Genomic DNA, 20,209 nt, shown 5'->3' on the forward strand with positions numbered 1-20,209 from the left:
TTAAACTTACAAAGCAATTTTGACTGAAAACCAGTTTTCAATTGGTTCATTAAGCAAAGGAGGAGGTGTCTCAATTTCCCATAATAACACAGGATATGTGTCCTAGGCACCAGAATTAACATATTTGGTATAATTATTTTTTGTCAACTGCTGATCTAAAAGTGCAGAATTTTTCTGCAGTCCTAATTAAAATGAAATGCAATAAATAATCATGGGATTGACTATATTGTTCCAAATGCAAAACAACTGGATTACTAAAAAATAAATCTTTAAAATATTTATTAAATTATAATAAAAATAGAGGCCAAATTCCAGGAGTCTGTTTTTACAAGAAACAATTGGAAAAATAAATATTGCATGCCAGTTATCACACTTAGTGAGTATAACATTGGTGGATGAATTTGTAGTAGCAGTGCCCAGCACTACACAACTGGTTTTGCAGGGGCGTGTTGCTATTGCATCTTTTTGATGACATGATATCCCTGCATTAATGTTGCTCATTATCACAGCTTTTCTCGGAGGGGGAAAACAGGGATAAAAATAGAATAATAATGTAAAATGTCATTTCCTTGGTTAGTAGAAGTACCTAGGACAGCAAAAGCAAAGGAGGCATCAGAGCTACTCATTCCCTTGCTGATCTCCAGCACAGTGAGAGGAACCAGCAGAAGGAAGGTCCAGCCATCACTGCCCGGGTGGAGCAGGCTGGGAGCAGCACTGCAGGGGCAACTTCTGCCTCCTCTGATCACCACGGGGGAAGCTGCAGCTCTGCCACACAGTCATGGCCGTACATCTACCCCACAGTCACCTGCTTTAGCCTGCAGTCCTACGGACAGAAGGCACATGCCAGCCTCTGCAATGAATTCAGGCATCTGCTCTACAAACATTTAAGCCAAGCGACAGATTTAGAACAGATCTGACAGATATCAAAGATATTTTATAGTTGTTTCATAAGCAAAAAATCAGTAGCTGGAAGGTACAGCAAGACCTAAATTGGAAAAGTCTTTACTGTGAGCTCAAGCACTGTACGTGTGGGGCGGGCTCTACTGGCCCTAGGTACAGGCTGGCCAGCCTCTAGCTGGGGGTATAGAGGGAGCTAAGGATATCTGCGGCCAAAGGGGTTTTGGAATGACCACATGTACTAGGAAGAGGAAGGGGGGATAAGAGAGGGGAGACTGGGTGACTGCAGTGACACAGACCCTCTGCAGGAAGTGACTCTTCATCACTGCTGAAGGGACAGTCTGAAAAATTAGTTTTCGTGATCAAGGACCTTTGAATAGAGTAGCTTGTGTATCTTCCTTCCAACTCCTTTTCAGACAATTGGTACTCAGTGCTTGATGAGGCACTGAGAAACGTTAAATAGAAGGCTTGATAGCAACTTCCCTTTGCCACATCCAAAGCCAATACCCCTGACTGGGATATGAATTTGTTCTCAGACAAAAGGTTTGCTCAAACAGGACCCTAAGAAGGTGTGAATGATAGATCAACTCTACACAACAACAGGATAATGAAATTAGATAGATGCCATAAAATCCCACAATCCTGGTGAAAGGGAGTAATGACAATATGTTTATTAAGTGGGCAGTAGTCAAATACTTCTATGGTAAGGGTAGAATGTGGGTATCTAGGCCACATGCAATGTTTTGATAACTGCATAAATGGGGCAGAGAGAAGCCAGGTGAGCTTCACATTAGCCATGCAGACTGTTTTGTTGTAGTTCTGTGAGTGTAGAGTCAAATGTGCTGTTAGCTGGAATAAGGAAGCAGGACCATACTTATAGACAATCTGCCTGAGCCTTTGTCACTAAATGACCTGCAATCATTTGCCATGAAATAAGTACAGCAGACATGTTAGCACTTGGGTGTTTGGGACAACTGCCTGGTGGCAGTTAGGGCACTTTCTCAGACAGGAAAGGGATCCAGATTCATGTTTCTGCAGACAAAAACAAAAAAAGTACATCATCATCCTGTGCATCTGAGTAACAGCAGGTTCTGCTGAGAAATCTAGCTTAAAGGAAGATACTCTTCCAGTGGTATCTTGTAAGAAAGACCTGAGGCAGACAGTGACTTCAGGAAGTGCTCAAGGTAGGGAACTCCAATTGGTATAATTGGTATAATTATTTTTTGTCAACTGCTTATCTAAAAGTGTAGAATTTTTAGACACTCTTTTTTACACAATTCTGTAGTCTAGTATTAAATCTTTACATTTCTAGAAAGGGATAAGTTGAAGTTGCACCCCCAGGAAGTTTTTCACTTGCTGTCATAGGCAAATGTTCATCATCTCAGTTTCTGTGCATACCGTTTTTAGGCTAGTCAGTAACACCATGGAGTACATATGTAAAATTCAAAGCTGTAGTTCTCAATGGGTAGCCTGGCCTTAGGTAACTTTATAGATTTAGTCATTAATTGCTCTGAGCTTCCGTAGCTGTTGAATGACAGTAAGTAGGAGCTCCTTAACCCCTATGAAAGAGGTTACATGCATAAGTACATTCGGGCCGTAAGGTTTTAACTCCAACGCCATGGCGAGGCGAGACCAGCTACAAGCGCTCAGAACATGGACCCAGCCCGGTTTTGCTGCTAGAGCCGACTGGAAAATCCATGAAGGCACTTGGAGAAGTGGAACCCGCTGGTCAAATGCACCGGGTACTTTTTGGCGTGGGTTATTTTGGCGATAATGTGTTTGGGCTCCGGCAGCCTTTCCACAGCGCTCTCGCAACCCCGCCCGTCCGCTCGCGCCCCCGCCTCAGCGCGGGCGGGGCTGCGCTGCGCCTGCGCGCGGAGCAAGGCGGGGCGGGGCGGCGCGCGCAGGATCCGCCGGGTCCGCCCGCCGTCCCGCAGCTCTCCGCAGCTCCCCGCCGCTTCCCGCCGTGTCCCGCCAAAGCGCCGCGCGGTGAGTGCCCTCGGGCAGGGCCGGGCCCGGCCTGTCCGTCCGTCCGGGGCGGGAGTGCGGTCGGCATCCCAGGCAGTGCTCCGCTCGCCGGGGCGGGACGGGACAGGGCCCCCGGCGGCGCCGGGCAGGGGATTCTCTGGCCCCGGACGCCTCGGGGCCGGGGCCGTCCCGGCGCTGTCCTGGTTGGAGCCCTCGGCGGGGATCCCCCGGTGCCCGGCTTACGGTGTCCATTTCTGCCCCGCCTAGACCATGTCCAAGTCCCTAAAGAAGATCGTGGAGGAGAGCAGGGAGAAGAACCAGCCCGAGGTGGACATGTGCGACCGCGGCATCTCCAGCATGCTGGACGTGCCCGGCCTATGTAGGTACCGGCGGCGGCGGGCGGGCACAGCGCGGAAACTTCCTTATTTGTCCCGGGCGAGCGGGGGCCGGCCCTGGGCGCGGGGGGTCCGGGCCACCCCTCCCTGCCTCGGCCCGGGCCCTGCCCCGGCCCCGCTGCGGTGGTGGGGCCGCCCGAGGCTCTTCGGGCATGGGGAGGCTCGGGGAGAGATCCGTGGGCTGGGCGAAACGCCCCGCGCCAGGCTGCCGGCAGCACAGCGAGGAGCCGTGTGTGTGTCCAGGGGAACCCCGCACCGGGGCTCGGCGTTCCCTGCCGCACAGCTGGCATTCTGGCACTTGACTGATGGGCCGACTTTCCCTCTTCTCTGTCCGGCTACTGAAGCAGAAACACCAGCCAAGTAGCATCTCCACTGGTTTTTTAGAAGGGATAGGGTGACATAAGCCTGCAACTACCGGGACTTATCTCCGAAGGAGAGGACAGTAATACTGTATCACAGATACAGCAGCATCATGCTTTGGATATTATATGATTGTACATGCTTCCCGAACTATGACAGGCTACTGCTGTTGGTAGGGTGCATTTGCTGTAGTTAAATTTATACTAAATACAGTATATCAATAGCAACATGCTGTTACGGCTCTGGAGAACACATAAATGAAGAGCAAGTTAGGTATCTTTGCCTTGCTAAAGTGCACATGGTATGACATAGCCAATACTCAGGGAATTAAAGTTGTGACTGTCTGCAGTGTGCCACAGGCTGAAATTTTTCTGAATGCATGATGCTATGAGGAAAAAAAAGTAAAATCTCAACCAACCAATGTTCTTAAAACTCTTGACTGCATTGTGGTTTAGCTCTTTACAATGTTTGTTAAAACTTGAGAGCAGCCAGGAGTAAGTGTACATGACTCTTCTTATAGGATGGATATGAGCTTCAGGGAAAGGTATAGCTCACTACCAACTTGCCATTATCTGCAGAGTTGGGAGCACATCAAGGTGTCTTCAATCACATCAGTGAAGGATGAAGTCTGAAGTACAGTTTCGCAGAACTAGGTTCTGTACTTAAGTCTTCATTCTATACTGAATCTTTTCCTGTTTCTGGGTAGTGCATGGGACTTCGTGAAGATGGTGTAAGGACCATGCATGTGAACTCATTAAATAGAAAGTTTCACTGCATTTCTATTGGATGAGCAGTTATTTGAGACAAAGTAGTGTTTGGCTCACATTAATTACAGATCAGTTTTGAGAACCGTACTTAGATCTGTCAGGTATATGGGGCAGCAACAAAGTACTGTTATTTTTGTTAAGTAGATTTGGTGCTTGCTATCTTCACTAGACACATAATTAACCAGCTTTAGCCCTTTAAGCATGGAAAAGGGATAATGTTGAAGCACATTGATAATCCTAAAAAAAAAGCTTTTCTTGCACAATGATTATTTGGGATTTGTTATTCAGGCAGGGCCAGGGACCAGGGTGGGACACTGTAGTCCTCAGATGCTCCCTGATACCAGGTTGCTAATTAAGCATCTGCAACGTCTTTGACAGGGAGCCCCCTGCATGTAGTATAGACTTGTGGTACCATGGTTAGACTGCATCAGAAGAGTCTCTGTGCAGATACTCTTGGTGCATGTCATGTGACTTGATCTAGCATGGGGATTTGGGACCTTTTTTCGATTTGAGATGGAAGGTAGGGAAGGGAGAAACGATGACTGATTTCTATTAATTGCTTTTTCAGATATTACGTTCACTGACAGAACATGTAAGTTGTTCTGGCTTTGGGTTTTATTTTACCATGGAGGTATCTGCCTTCTGGAGAAGGATTACCTTTTACCAAATAAAAAGTAATAAATAGGTATTACTTCTGAATTTTTAGTAATGGCTTGAGGAAGTATTAAACTTGTTTTCAAATCCCTGTCATCTGACTCCAAATGGAGACATCCAAATGGATGGTCTTCTCTAATGCAGATCAGATGTTTTGGTTTTCTCTGGCTCTCCGAGCTGGCATGTAAGCTAAAGGAGTCTGACCTGGTACCTTCTCTGTGTGTTGGATACCTTTCCAGGGCAGTGTTAAAGCTTGCCTTTTCATTTTTGTTTTTTCCTTACATGAAGTAAATATCTCTGTTAAAAGCAGTCATCACTATTCATGCCCAGTGACTCTTCTTGCACAGCCTTTAATCTTTAGGGAGGGCCACTAGTAGATGTTGAGAATGAAGGTAAGTTTAGATAATGATTTGGGGGGAACATTTTTGGTTATTTGAGGTTTGTAGGTTGGAAGGTATGCCTGAGTTAGTGTTCAATAGCTCCTGATCAGCATTTTATCTCACCTAATTATTTAGTGGTTGTGAATGCCCCTACCAGAGGTGCCAAGTACCCCTTAAAGGTAAACTGCTCCCTGTAGTCCTTACTCTTCAAGGAAAGGACCAAGCCTTGTCTCACTGCATGTTTGAGTTCTTGCTGAAGAGTGGCTAATGAGTTTCTATTTAACCTTTTTTAACTTAACTCACTTAGGGTTAATAGAGGCACAAGGATTTGGAAGCAGCATACCATGTAACATCTGTTCAGTGTGCATCCTTTTCCTTAGGTGTCACCCCGTTCTTGTGGTATGTTTAGAAAAAACAAAAAAAGTAAGTGATTTGAGGAAACTAGTGTTATGTGGGGGCAAAGAGGAGCAAAGGGGAATATGGATACAACTCTCTCCTGGTTTCTCTTTTCAGTCAAGTGAATGGCTTGCTGCAATACAGGGCAGTCACTCATACTTTCTTTTGCACTGTCTTCCACCCTCTGTGGTAGCTGTGGAGAGACAAAGCAGACAAAACCTGCCTTTATCAAATATCAGTGTCTCTTTCCAATTAAGGATGAAATACTTCTATCTGGAAGGAGATTGACAGGATTACAAGACCTGTAAGCTTGGCAACCTTTCCATCTCCTCCCACTTTCGTGTTTAGCAAAGAAAGAGTATGGTTATACCAGTTTATACACAATGTGGCATTCAGATTCACGAAAAAAAGATTAAGTAGTCCCTGAAGCACTTCTAACTTGGGAGTTCATTAATGTCCTTAGAGTAGAGTTCTATTTTCGGAATATTCCTCGAATACAGGCACTTCCATGTTTTCTCCTAATGACTTAAAGTGCAAACTAGAATTGTGTTACACACCTTCAGAGCATCGGAATTTTTGATGCTTTCAGAACTGTAATAGGAGAACCCTTTTTCAGACATTTTCTGTAGAAAAGAGATTTCATTTGAGACAAAAAATATCCCTTGATCTAAGTGTTCTGTGCTTTAGCTTGTTATGCAAATACCATGTGAAACAGTTTGAAGTGTTAAAGACTTCTTTTATTATTCCAGCATATGATAAAACAACAGTTACACCACTTATGTGCACATCTCTACTATAGTGGTGCATCCTCCATCAATAAAAAATAATATTACAATAAATATATAAATATATAAAATATATATCTATAAATAAATATATAAATGAATAAATATTATAATAAATAAATATTGTAAGAAATGTCTTCTCCCATAAAAGTGTTCTGTTGTATTGGTTTGGGGTTTTTGCCTCCATTTTGTGAAGTAAGTAGATGATATTTGTTTATAAAGCACCCACTATGGACATGTAATGGTAGAGAGCATTAATAGACATCCTGTAGGCTGAACAAGCACGTCCAGCAAGAAGGGAGTGATGTGCCCTCTCCCTAGCACAGCAAAGGATAGGGCATTTATTGGTAGGACTTTGAATAGCCATCAACAACTATGGGATTGTTTGTAGAGTATGGACCAGTCTCGTTTATGTGTCTTTTAAGCAGTTGATATGGTGAAGCTACAAGTAAAGGAATTATTTTGCCCAAAAAACTTGCGACATCTGCTCTGTTGTCAGGGAATGAATATTGGATGCAATCCTATTTATGTGTTAATTTGTTCTCATTATCATTCCATCTGTAAGCTATTCATATTTTGCATAAAGTACATACTTGTGTGGTAGGAATTAACATGACTAGAATTATTTATCAGAAAGCTAGTGTTGATAAAATTGTTCATTCCTAAAATACTGAAAGTACAGAAGATGGAGAGGCAGGCTACTTGTAACAATACTGTAATGCTCATCCTGCATTAACTTCCTCCAGTGGGACAGGCAGTGTCTTATCTTGGCTCAGCAAAGTCACTGGGGTCTTCCTGTTTTGTGGGTGTGGGGTTTGTGTTTTTTTCTAATTTATTTTACTTAGGTTTGGTTGTTTTGTTAGGTTGGAGGGTTGGGGTTTTTTTGATGGAGAAGGCTTTTATTTGTTTTATATTTTCCCTAATAATTAGGTTGAGTATTGTCATCCAGATATTTTATGTAAAGCTAGCTTGCAGTGCATGGCAGCAGTATATGAAGAGATTTGTTAATAGTGCCACAATGGATGAGCCTAAATATTCTTCCTGTGACTTGCTCTTTTTTGAAGTAACCGTGGGACTGGGACCATAATGAGAATTTGTGATTACTATGCAAGTAAATTGCTCTGGCAGTAGGTATTATCCTGACCTTTAGACTGTCACATTCTGTCTGAATATCTGCTGAATTCATGAAATCACAGTAACTTACTGCCTGTATGCTAGTGACTATGTTATCAAGGTAGTGTCCAGAAGCTCCTGCAATGGCATCAGAGAGGTTTTAGCAATTTCCCTTGGGAATCTCAGTGCCCTTCCATTCTTGGGAGACTGGTACATGGGCTGAGTCATGTGACCTCTTGTATGTTATGCTTACCTGGACTGTGTACATCCAAATCAAAATTTCCCCATGAGGCCCCCTTTAGCCTTCTAGATATTAACTGGGGATGTTAATCAGTTAAGACAGATGTCTTCCTTGTCAGACTTGATAGTTTAGTTGTCCTACAGAATGACTTTATGTATAAAATGAGGTAAATCTCAGTCAGCTGCTCCCACAACACAGTCCTTTTCACAGGAGTAGGCATGTGACAGTGTAAGGAAAACATGTTATTTCCAGGGGCTGGTTGTTTGACTCAGGTCTGTTGAATATAAGTGAGCAAATTTCCCTCTGTGTAAGGAGTGAGCAAGTACCGCTCTCTTATCTTGGCGCCCTTTCTTAAAATGCTTCTGAACTTGCTTCTAAACTGGTAGTAGCTTTGGACCTTTCAAGACTGAAGAATCTCTTTGTCTTGATGTGTCTAAAATGCTGCTGGAAGTAGTCCAGAGCACAGACACCTAAACCTTTGCTCTTTTCAAAATTGTATTGGAGTGTAGCCTTTCTTGTTCCTTTAGGGGAATGTCAGCCTGCTGTTGCTGGTCAAAGATGCCGTGGGACTTCTTGTCATGCATCAGGATTGACTGAGATAGTGGAGTTTCAGACAAGGTGTCTATGCTTCAGTCAAATTTGCACAGTAAAATACAGATTCAAATGTCTTTGGTCTAGGGATTTCAGCCTTGAAATTTTTAATGTGGACTTAGTTCTGTTCTGTATAGATGTGAGAGAGAAAACCTTTCTGAAAATAGTCTCAGTTGAAGAACACAGTGATGGGACAAAAAAAGGAGAGGGAGTAGTGAGAATAATCCTTCTAACCTTGTTGCTAAAGGCCAGTGGTGCACATGGCTTGATGGTGTAGTCAAAAGGCTTACCTTTAAATATGCACAGAACTTATTATGGCATTTAAATCCATTAGGAGTTCAATGTTCAGCAGACCAAAGTCTGCAGCCCCAAAGCTTTATTGCCTTTGAGTAAGCATCCATGCTTTATTTGTACAGATGTGATGACATTGTTTAACTTTGCTGCTTTAAAAGCAAAGTGAAAAGGAAGCAACTTTGCACAGTATAAAAAAAAAAATTCTTCTTTTTTTTAAAAAAAAGAAAATTTTTTTGTTAATGCTGTTGAGTCTAGGTAAAGCCCCAGGGCTCCAGAATGACTTGTTTCTGAAGTAAAATGCTGAAAAAAATGGTTTTTTTTCGCTGGGATTGATGATGTTAGATTTGATCTTGCTATGGTCTAGGTTCTGTTGCCTTGCAACTGAAGACATCAGACTAGAGGACTTTTCACCTCAGTGGTAGGGCTGCCCTTCTGGTGGTTGTGTTCTTATTAGTCAGGCTTGAATATCAAGGGCCCATGAAATGTTGACTTTTACTGATTGTCAAGTAACTAAAATAGCTAAACCAAGAGAAACAAATGTATAAAGCGTACTTAGGCATTTATTCACAAGCTTATGACTGTCTCCAGAATCTTCTCTCATTTTGCTGTGTAAATTGCAATCCTATATTTATCTATATGGGTAAGTACACAGTAGTGTTAAATGGTTGCTTATGGTTCAGGCATCACCGATGTGCCTTCTAAGTTTTAAAGATAGAGCTCTTTGTGGAGACTGCTGCTCTTGTCTACCCTTTAGTGATGATTTTTCTACAATACTCCTACAGACTTTCTATGGGCTTCTTTCCCTGTCCTCTTGTTCTGCGTAGTGAGGTGGTGCAGGCAGTACCTGGAGTGCTCAAATTTTGGGAGAAATTCAGGGAGGCATTATTTCTTCTTTTCTCCTCCCTGCCTTTCCTTCCTTCACAACCTACAATTGAACAGGAAACTGTGGTGATGCTTTTTTTTTTTTTTAATATAAAAACACTGAACTTTCTGATCTGATGGTGCCTTTGAGTTACCACTTTCATTCTCCTAACAGATTATATTTGCCTGTGTTAAGTCATCAGGTTTTTCAAGGATCAGCTGAAACAGGTAGCTGTATCAGTGAGTAAAACTCTCCATGTTGTGTCTCCATGTTGATGCAGCAACAGAAATGTGAAGTAAAAGGGCAGAGGAGTAGGTGGATGTGTCCTTTAGTTTTCTGCTTCTCTTGTTTATTTGTGACAATACACGTGAATCAAGTTACTGGAGTGGAAAGAGTAACTTTCCTATTTTTTTTTCAGCTGAAACAGATACAAGCTCTCAGTTGCCATGTCCATAAACTAACTTCTTTTTCTCTTCGTTTGCAGTTACGCTATCTCACATAACACAGCTGGTTCTGAGTCACAACAAGCTTACAAGTAAGTATGTTCCTAGTTTTGGACTTCTTGCAGGCAGTCAAGTAACATTGAAAAGCTGCTGCTTCTTGGTTAGTACTTCATTAAAAGTAAAGAGATTGAGGGTGTTATTTAGTAGCCATTTTCAACATGCCTTTCCAGCTTCAATACAGACCTGCAAGGTACTGGAAGATCTGTAATTCTCAGTATTGTAACCAGTTCAGCCAGAAATCCATGTCCTACTATGGCACTGAAGTCCTTATGTTAAGGTGAGGACTTTTGAAATTTTTAACTGTATCAGAAGCAACAGAGTTTGTATTTTAGTGAATAGATACTTAATTTGACTGAAGCAAAGCAAATTACAACTGCACTTCATTACTTCTGTAACCAAACATACATGAACAAGGCCAACTGAATGTCAGCATCAGGCATGGAAGTCAAGTAGCCTATTTCTGTCCAAAAAAAGGTTGTCTCTTGGTCATACTGCACACTCCACCTTCAGGTTGTGGATCCTGCTTCCCACAGTGAAGAAGCCCCTAAGTGAGGTGTTGGTGAACAGCATGTCAAGAAGAGCAAAAATGTGAGACTTAACTTGGTGGAGGGAGATACCAGACCGACTTTTGCAAGGCAAAGGTTTTTGTGGGTTTCTTTGTTTGTTTTTGTGGTTTATCTACCAATGTCTTGTGCAAACATTCCTGCTTCTTGGTTGTTGAACTTCAAGCAGTGAATTTTGTCTCACCCCTGTTTCTGTACATCTTCTAAAGAGAAGTGTTGGACTTGTTGATGCTCTTTCTTTTGTCTGCTCTCTGTATGTGCCAGTGGATTTCTGTGTAAACCAGTCCTCTTGTTGAAACTCAACTGGAGAGATGAAGTGAGGAGGGGAATGGAACCAGTAAAGTGGGTGTGTGTTGACAAGAGGTGTTTAAGAGTGTAACTGCTTTAGGGTCTCCAAGTACAAATTGAGATGGGTCTTAAGAAACACAACCAAACTAGTAAAACTCAACCTGTAGAACTCTACACCACTTGCTGCATGAGCTGTAAGGTAGTATGTGTTATTTAAAGCATGTGAATTAATGCAAAAGTGTCACTATAGTCTGAGCATTTGCAGAGGATTAAGTATGAGGAAAACATAAATATCCTTAGATTTTAGCACATAAGCACTTCACTGGATGCAGTTTATTGGGTCCTAATGCGTAGCTTAAAGGGTTTGTAGTAAGTAGATAAAATTATGAGCTCTTTGTGATTGGCTGTGAGAACTATGAATCAGTTATTCAGGACCCTTCTTTTGATAGTATAGTGCTCTCTAGACTGCCATCTTGCTATTTGTTTTTATCCCATTGTAGTTTCCAAAGAAATCTCAATTTAATTACAAATGTGAGTAACAATTTCCAGCCATCTGGCATGTAAATGATGACTGATGGGTAAATTAATGGGCCAATTAAGAGAGGGAAAATCCAAAGTTCATCACTACTAATCATGCAGCTCTGTCCATGGTTTAGAAGGCTATGAAGTTACAAATAGCTTGAAGCTGGGAGAATGTTTTGAGAAAGATTGTGGTACATTTTTGGGCATACTGCCATCTGGCATCTGTTATCAGCCTCTGGTGGAGCTGGGCTGTGGGGCCACCCAGCTAGTGACTTTTGTGTGTTCCCTCAGGTACTGCAGGGAGATAGATGGTTCTCTCTGTACTTGAGCTTCTGAAAGCTAGGCAGTTAATTGTACTCAGCCACTGCAGCTTTCTCTGCAGCATTCAGAGGGTTGCAGGCACCTTGAGATAGCAGTTGCAGTTCATTCTGCACACCTCTGTCTAATTCTTGTGATCAGACAGCTTACTCAAGGTTGGGTACCTTAGTGCTGACAGGCAAAGCTTCTCTCTGGTGCTGATTGTTTACTCTGGTATGTCTGAATGGCTGCTTACCTCACACAAGGATGAAATTAGTTGGAAATGTTACTTTGTCAACTTCACTGTTCTTTGTCTGAGGTTTGTAAGCCATAGAACTTTCAAAATCTGACACTTTCAGACTGCCAGTGAATCAGCTCTTGCACCTGCTGCCTTACAAATTTCATTGTAGCTAAAGGATGTCAGCTGAGCACACAACTGTCTGGGCAGGTAGCAGGTGTCTGCCTCGCTCTGAGGAAGAGGAGATGTGCTGAAACTCCTGCATGGAGACTTGAATCATGGTAAACCTGGCTGTCTCAGATGTGAGCCTGGGGAGGGCATATGCTTCAGCATGAGCTCCACACTGAAAAGCTGAGTAGCTAACCTATGTCCTAGCTGAGTCTTAGCTGCAGTGGAGAGGAAAGATACAGTAATAGGAAGTATCAAAGAAGGATGTATTCAGGTTGATTTTAACTATTCAAGAAAAATACAGAGTGTACTGCTTAAAGCAGCTTTAGTTTTCAAAATAGCAGTTTAGATTGCCGTGACTGTAAGTTTGTGTTACATTACATTAAATCTCAGCCTTCAATGAACTGCTTTCTCCTAAAGTTGCCATCAGATCAGCAGGCTATAAGTACATACCCTTCTCAGCCAAGGAAGGGATCCTGTCAGCCTTTCTAATTGCTGTGTTTGGGTTTCTTTCATGGAAAGGTAAGACCGCTGCTTGTCCTGAGAGGTAACACATCGAGTCTGAAACTTACTATTCTTTCACAAATGGATGTAGACACTTAAATAGACAGCATACATTTTTAAAAGGCTAAATTTCAAGTTCATATTCTCATATTTGACACTGTTGACCTAATCTTTTAAACTGTGTAATTAATTGTCTTAGCAGATTGTTCTTAAAATGACTAGGAAGCTGATGGCAGTGACACTTGACATGCTACAGTAAGGTCATATTAGCATCTTCTACTAGTTTTCTGCCATTTAAATGAGTGTTCTGCTAGCCTTTTTTTTTTTTTTTTTTTTGGTGTTTAGAGTAAATATGTCTATCTGAAAGAATAAATAAATATAAAAAGTAGATATACATATTTTTATGTAAACATACTTTTTATTTTTGCCAGGTAGCTATTAAAATTAAGTAAAGTTTAATCAGCAAGTATGAGGACTGCTCTATTAAATCCATCATACTGCTCAGAATACTTTTGTGGCATGGATTTTATTAGTATTTCTGGTGGGCTGTTCATGCTTCATTCATGTGTCTAAATCATTCATAATCAGAAGTACTCAAGTCCACATTGATTTTTCTGGAGGATATTAGGCTGAATTTTTTTCAGCTATCTAGTGATGTGCTAATGGAAGAGTCTTGAACTGGCTTTTTCTGCTCTAGCTGACTTCTGAAACAACTAGTTGAGTCTGTCTGTTGCTGCTTGGTGAGAACTTATTGTGCTTCAAACAAAAGCAAAATTCTCAGGGAAGCTAAATAGCTGTGAATCTGCAGTCTTATTGAACCAGGTGCTGCATAAGTGGCAAAGCTGGGATAATTCCTCTGTAGGGTCTCTGAGAGGAAGCGAAAGAAGAAAGTGAATATTTGAGCTTTTTCTTGGCATAATGTAGACATAAGGGCCAGTGTCTGTATAAGTTGTACTGGGAGTTTTTTTGTTCCATCATTTAGTCATTTTTAGTGATTTTTTGGACTTTGCATTTTTAGGAAATGAGTGGCTGAACCGTAGATATTTGCCCTTCAGTCTGGTGGATTAATTTGCGTAGATGTGACCAAGTTGTTTTTGTTCCATGTCACTTGATTGTAGCTGAGGGACATACAGATAATATTCACCTCTTGCTCAATAGGATCATTTATGGGACATGAATAGTGGTAGGGAATTAAAGTAGCTGTGCTAGAGGGGCAGAGAGGGAGTTTGAGCCACAGGACATACTATTGTAGAAACCACATTCAATCAGTTTGGTCAGCCACAAATACTGTTTCTACATCATCTGTGCAACAGTAGAAATTTTTATGGGTATTTATGCTTCTGTTTTGTGTATTTCTAGGCCTGCTTCACTCAAATTCATGTGGAACATAACTGAAAATCTGCAGCAATCCTGGCCATTTGCTCATCTGGTGCCTTTGTGCAGGATGAAAGTGACCTTCAGGTGTTGGTGTAGATCTGCCTATTCTGCAGGGACAGCTGCCATGATTTCTTGACACTACTGCTCTGTGGTTCATGCTGGGTTAGCAGTGACAGTCACGTGTTAAGGAATTTTTCATAAAAGTTCTTGAAATCAATCTTAGAGCTACTTTGTTCAGACCCCTACAGCTAGAGCTTGTGCTTTAATAATGGTTCTGGGGAACAGGCTGGGAATTGCTGAATACTGACATTCTGGGGAGGCCAGGTCAGGGAGAGGAAGGGATGTCACCAGGCTTGTCTTTTTAATCTAGGTCTTGCCCCATATCATTTCAAGCACAAGGTGGAGCTCTGGGAGACAGTGTAAAATAGATCACCTGAGTCAGGATGGGGATTTTTTCTGAGCTGGTGGTAGGGTTTGTGTATGACAAACATATCTGTGACATGTCTTGAGGGCTCATGAAGTTTGGGGTTGTATTTATTTATGTATTTAATTTGTAAATTGATTGTGCTACTACAACAAATGGCTACCTTTGACTGGAAAAAAGTATCTTCGCAGGCTGAAGTCAGCAGGTAGGTTAGGTTTCACCTTTTGTTCTCCTTGTACCACCAGATTTGTAAGTGAGCAAGAATGGGAGTAGAGCTAGCAACAGAAAAAAACTCACTTTAATAAGGAATACTGATAGAGCATAAAAATGTAGCTTATATCTTGTATGCTTTTTCCTAGAAGAGCAGCTTTTGTGTACTATTTTGCCATAAAGTATGAAGGGATACTGAACCTTCTGGACTTTAGATAGATAGGCTAACTCAAGGTATTCTCCAGCCACTTAAACATATACAGAATTTCACACCCTAGTATAGGATGGGAAGTCCTTAAATGCTATGCTGATGAAGTTTTGACAACTAAAATCCATGTACTATATTGTGAATAAGAAGTGTGTTTGAAGAGGTTTCAGTGCTCAATTTGTCTGTTATCCCACCCAGAGGGGCAACAGAGGGGAAGATGTGACTGGAAAGCAGACTGGACTATTAAAGGTTACTTCAGCATTGACAGCAGATGTGAGTGCTGGTTCATCAATATCTATGGTCATCAATATCTATGAACTATTATCTGCCAACCTGTTTTATTTTCACTTATTTTGGGATGTGCAGTAAGTCTTTGACTTGTAACTTCTATGACAATTATTTGCATTACCTGCCAGTGGTGGTTAATTAACGTTGGAATAATTTGAAGAAATCAATTCAGAGATTCTGTCTTTTGTGTGGTTACCTGTTTGTACCTGGAATGTTACTGCTGCCACTGGAAGTACCAGTACTCTGCGGTTTGTCCAGAACTCTGCAGTTTGTCCAGTAGAGGTCACTGTTTGAGTACATTTTGCAGTTTTACTCCTGGGAAGGCAGTTGTGTTCCCTGCAGCTGGTAGCTATTCATCCTGCCTGGTAGGTGATGGTGGACAGCAACTTTGTTTTTGCTGTTCTCCTCAGTCTCCTTAACCTCAGGTGATCCTATGCTCACTGGCTTCACGTATTCTTGTGCTGTCTGTAAATGATCTTAAAAGTTTTCTGCTATTTATAGCTATCTCCTGATGATTTCTCTATCCTTTTGTACTCTTGCTCTGATTCCTTATCCAGTACTATCAAATGATTAAATGATGAGAGATCAGGAACAACTATTTTTTTCCTCAAACCTCTTCTGTGTTACCTGATCTCATGTTCTCTGTCCACCTCTACCATTCTTCTGATCTGCTGTCCTATACTGTTCTGTGAACTTTCCACTGTTTCTCCCTTGATTCTCATGTAATCCTTTACTCGCCTTTGGTCCCTTCCTTTTTGTGGGGTGTTCCATTAGTTTTTTGCTGCTGGTTCCCGTTTCCAGACCTGAATTTTGTTTGAGTTCACTTTGTGCTCGTGTCAGAATAGCTGTGTCTCATTGATCATTGTTCTTTTGACAGCTATGTGGTCACCCTTTATTATCACTGTACCTTTTGCCTTCTTTCAGCAGAGCAGTTCAAAACTTTTTTTTAATGCTCACACGACTTACTGCTTCTTTGCTCAGCCGTCTCCTAAATTGTTTTTGTCTCTGTGTGTGACCAGCACAGAAGCTTGTCCCTTTGTTGCTGTTAACCCTCTTGACTGTGTCCTTTATCTTTTTTAGCATGCTGCTGGAAATCTCTTGGTTTAATTTTTACATTAGGATGTCTACTTTCTGAGTCGCCTTTCTGGCTGTAGTCTGTACCTGGATGTATTGGAGGTGGTCCAGAGACGGCAACACTGCATCTGCCTGTCCTGAATTCCTTCCCAGTCTAGCTGCTTTGTCTTCTCCAGTCTGCTGAAATGTGTGATGGTGTCTCCCACTGGTATTGTCTGACACTTTGCATCTTGCCGGGAATCAAGTTATTTATATAACAAACTTGCAGACTTCTGGAAGGAACTAGATGACCGGGTACTCTTTACTCTTTGTTGCTTCTTGTATTCTCCTCTACTATGTTTCTTCCCCTGCTTCCTTCTGGTAAGTCATTCCATGCTGTTGTCCTGATGTTATATACCCCAAAATGGGGCAGGTAATGTCTGCAAGGTGAGACTAGGGCCACGACCAAAGCATGGGACTTGTGCCTGACAATGTCTATCATCTATGTGTGGGAGAGATGCTTTAAGCTAACTGTAAGCCTCTAATGTCTTTGGTAAGTTTTGATTTGGTTTTACTTCCTATTTCTGATGCAGGGATCTCTAATGGGAAATATCTTTATGAATGCAGTACACAGGAGGATGTGAGAAGCAGAAAAAGGAAGATCCCTATGCATATGAGTTACTAAATTTGTGACATTCTACTCAAATGTTTAGATTAAATACCTTGTTAGATTTTTCTTTTCTTCCTGAAAAAAAACCCAAACCTTTGGTTCTGAGAAAATATAGATGGTAGAATGTTTTAATTTTAAATATATATAATATCAACTTTGCTTCTGAAAAGCTTTGGGGGAATGAAACAGAATAATGTGTGAAAGAGTTTTGTGCTGTAATCGTATAAGGATACATGCAGAAAGTACCCAATTTATGCATAAATTAAATTGTCAAAGTTTGTGCTGTATGGCACCAAAGTCAGTTTTGTGCCATAAGTAAAGCAACCATACTAAACAACACTAGACACAAATCACTTGTCTTGAACATAATTCTTTGGAAACTTTTGTTCTTCTCTTATTAAAAGACACCTGCAAACATATAAACTCTTTTTTTTAAGTCTCAGTGTTTTCAGACATGTTAATACAAATTTCTTGTGTCTTCACTTATCTCCCAGTGGTTTAAAATACCTCTATTTTTTTTCTGGAAGTGATGCCTTGAGAAGGCTGACTTAGAAGAGAGGCTAGGAACAGTTAAAGAATAGAGTAAGTATTCATTAAAAGGCCTTAAAGGATACACCTTGGGTAGTACAAGAGCCTGGCCAGGGCTACACCCAAGATGAACTCAAAATGGTCATGAAATGGACGACTGGTCACAAGGTCTCACACTTTTATAAGTTTTGGTCCATTTGCATATTGGAGTTAATTGTCCAATTATAGCTTTAGGATATGAAGTCACATCCTCCTTGCTTTCTCTGTTCAATTCACTGTTGTTTATACTCTTTGGGCCTGGAGCTTGTAACAGTTGTCCTTGATCTCAAGCTGGAAAAGGATTTTTTTGTCTACCTACCTACCTACTAACATTTAATATGAAGCTCAGAGTTACACACTAAAGCAGCACAGAATCTGAAAATATGAAAGCTAAAACTTCAGGTATAGAAGTCCCATATAAATGATCATTCTGTGTTTATATACCGATTGTAATGGAAACTTACTGTAAATCCTCTTGCCACATACAGACTATTTTGTGATTGGCATTTTCAAAGGAAGTGAACATTGCAAAAGTGAGCTTACCTCATTAGACATTAATTTTGTATTACTGAATTTATTGTCAAGCGAGCCAAGTAGAAATTTTTGGCTTCTAATATGGAAGGACTGAAACAAAATGTAGATTTGGTGTAGATTGAGGGGAAACTGAATTTAGTTTTGTGTACTTGTTTTTGTATTCTATTTTCTATGCATTCTTTTGTTCTTTGAGTAGTCAGGTGTGTTGAAGTGGATAATGACAGCATTTCCCTTCAGACCACTCACCATCTGGCCTTTTAACTTTTTCCAGTCGCATCCTATGGCATAACCTTTGGGGTGAAATAATTCAGTGATCTTGATGTGATGATGGGCAATGTGGTAACTGGTTGCTCATATTGAAGTAGTATCTCCCATAGCTGGAAATGAAGTGTACAGTCAGTTGAAGCCTGGGAGAAGCTAACGCAGAGGCACAGGGAGGACTCTGTACCACACTTAAGGAGGTGGCTTTAAGTACTGGGTATGGGGACCCCAAACTAGGAGGGAGCTTAATTCATTCCCAGTTCTGAGAACTGGAACAAGAAACACACATGCTGACTCTACTTTTGAGCAGTGAGCTTTTTTACTGCAGCCTCTTCTGTGAGTGTGTTTAGAGGACAGGCTGGTGTCCCCACTCAGCAGTGTCAGCACAGCAGTCTGCAATGCTGCATAGGGGAAAGACTCAGTTAATCCAAGTTGCAGTGAGATATAGTCCTATGTGCATTTTTAAAAACATTTCCGTGATGTAAAAAATTTAAATAAATCCAAATGCTGGCTAATAAGACAAACTGAAATCATGAAAAGTTTTTTAGACACACTTAAAGCAGGATTTTGTAAGTAAGCACTGCTAGGCACACAGGTATCTACACAGGACACTTCTGAATAAGAGGCAATAGTGATCTTCACCTTTTGAGGGTAATGTATAGTAATTGTTCAAGGCCTGGTATGCAGGACATCTTTGGTTAGTCCCTTTTGTAAACTGCAGAAAACATGTTAAATAGACTGAAGAGAATATTGAGGAAGAGAAAGGTGAACTTACTGAATGAACTTCAGACAGCTTGATTTGTCTAAAGCCAGCAACTGTGCAGTAGTGTGAAAATTTGAAATGATCATGCTTAAACAGCTCAAACACCTGAAAGAGACTCACTGGCATTTAGTGATAATGTTTGCATTTGGTGGAAACTTAATATTAAATCTTGACACTATCAGCTGAAGTTTTTTTGTCCTGCAGAAATTTTGTCTCTTAGCCGTCTGCTGTTGAAGTATCAACACACAGATAATCTGACCAGTAATAAGGGCATGAAGCCTGTGTTCAGCTTTTTGTATGGTGTACCTAAAGGTTTTTTTTTCCCCTGACTTAAATATAAGACAGCAACTGTCTTTGCTGAACTGTGCACTTCTCACAAAGCAGTTATTGAAGATGAAGATGCTGTGGTTGACTACAGTAGTTCAAAAAGCTTGGCTAATACTTTGTTCTCTTCAAAAATACTTGCAAAAATGAAGGGTGTGTTTATAACCACATTTTTTATAGATGTCCTTATTTATACCATTCCTTAATGCTGTTAAAAATGCTAAAAAGCATCTGATTTTTGTGAGCTTCTTTGGTCTTTGCAGTTAGGTGATGTATTTTCAACATAGTAATCCCTTCCTAACCTCAGCCCCTGGCTTCCAGTATTTCTCTCCAAACTCTGACATCTTAAGCTATTTTCTCAGAGAACAGATTTGTCCTTTCTCTTCACTAGATGTCACTTGATTCCCAGTGTCTTCTCTCTGCTCTTCTCCTTAGACTCTGGCTTCTAAATGAAAGCTGTTTATTGACAAATTGCTTTGTTAGCACAGTAGCACATCAGTGAGCTATAGTATAATTTAAACATGTTCGTAAGAACAGTTTCATATCTGAGGTGGATAATTAAAATTAAAAAAAATCCTGCTGGTTTCTGGAAAGCGCTGAAGAGAGACAAGTTTGTTTGTAATGATTTCAGTGTGAGGAAGAATAATATCCATCTTTGGAAGAGTGAAGGGAGGGCAAAAGGGGAAACTGGAACTACACAGTGTGTAAATTAAGTACTGTATGCTTCAGTTGGGATCAGGATTC

General features: G+C 41.1%; 1 protein-coding gene across 1 annotated transcript in view; it reads left to right on the forward strand.

The window, feature by feature from the left end:
* Nucleotides 1-2,812: 2,812 nt before the first annotated feature.
* The window catches only part of RSU1 (Ras suppressor protein 1), a 102,424-nt gene continuing 85,027 nt past the window's right edge, over nucleotides 2,813-20,209 (forward strand). The window contains exons 1-3 of the mRNA XM_058832980.1: nucleotides 2,813-2,886; nucleotides 3,133-3,244; nucleotides 10,188-10,238. Coding sequence (XP_058688963.1) covers nucleotides 3,136-3,244; nucleotides 10,188-10,238 — 160 coding nt within the window. The 5' untranslated portion in view covers nucleotides 2,813-2,886; nucleotides 3,133-3,135. The remainder of the gene's footprint in view (nucleotides 2,887-3,132; nucleotides 3,245-10,187; nucleotides 10,239-20,209) is intronic.

Source organism: Poecile atricapillus, chromosome 2 (genome assembly GCF_030490865.1).
Source record: "Poecile atricapillus isolate bPoeAtr1 chromosome 2, bPoeAtr1.hap1, whole genome shotgun sequence".
NCBI classification, from domain to species: Eukaryota; Metazoa; Chordata; class Aves; order Passeriformes; family Paridae; genus Poecile; species Poecile atricapillus.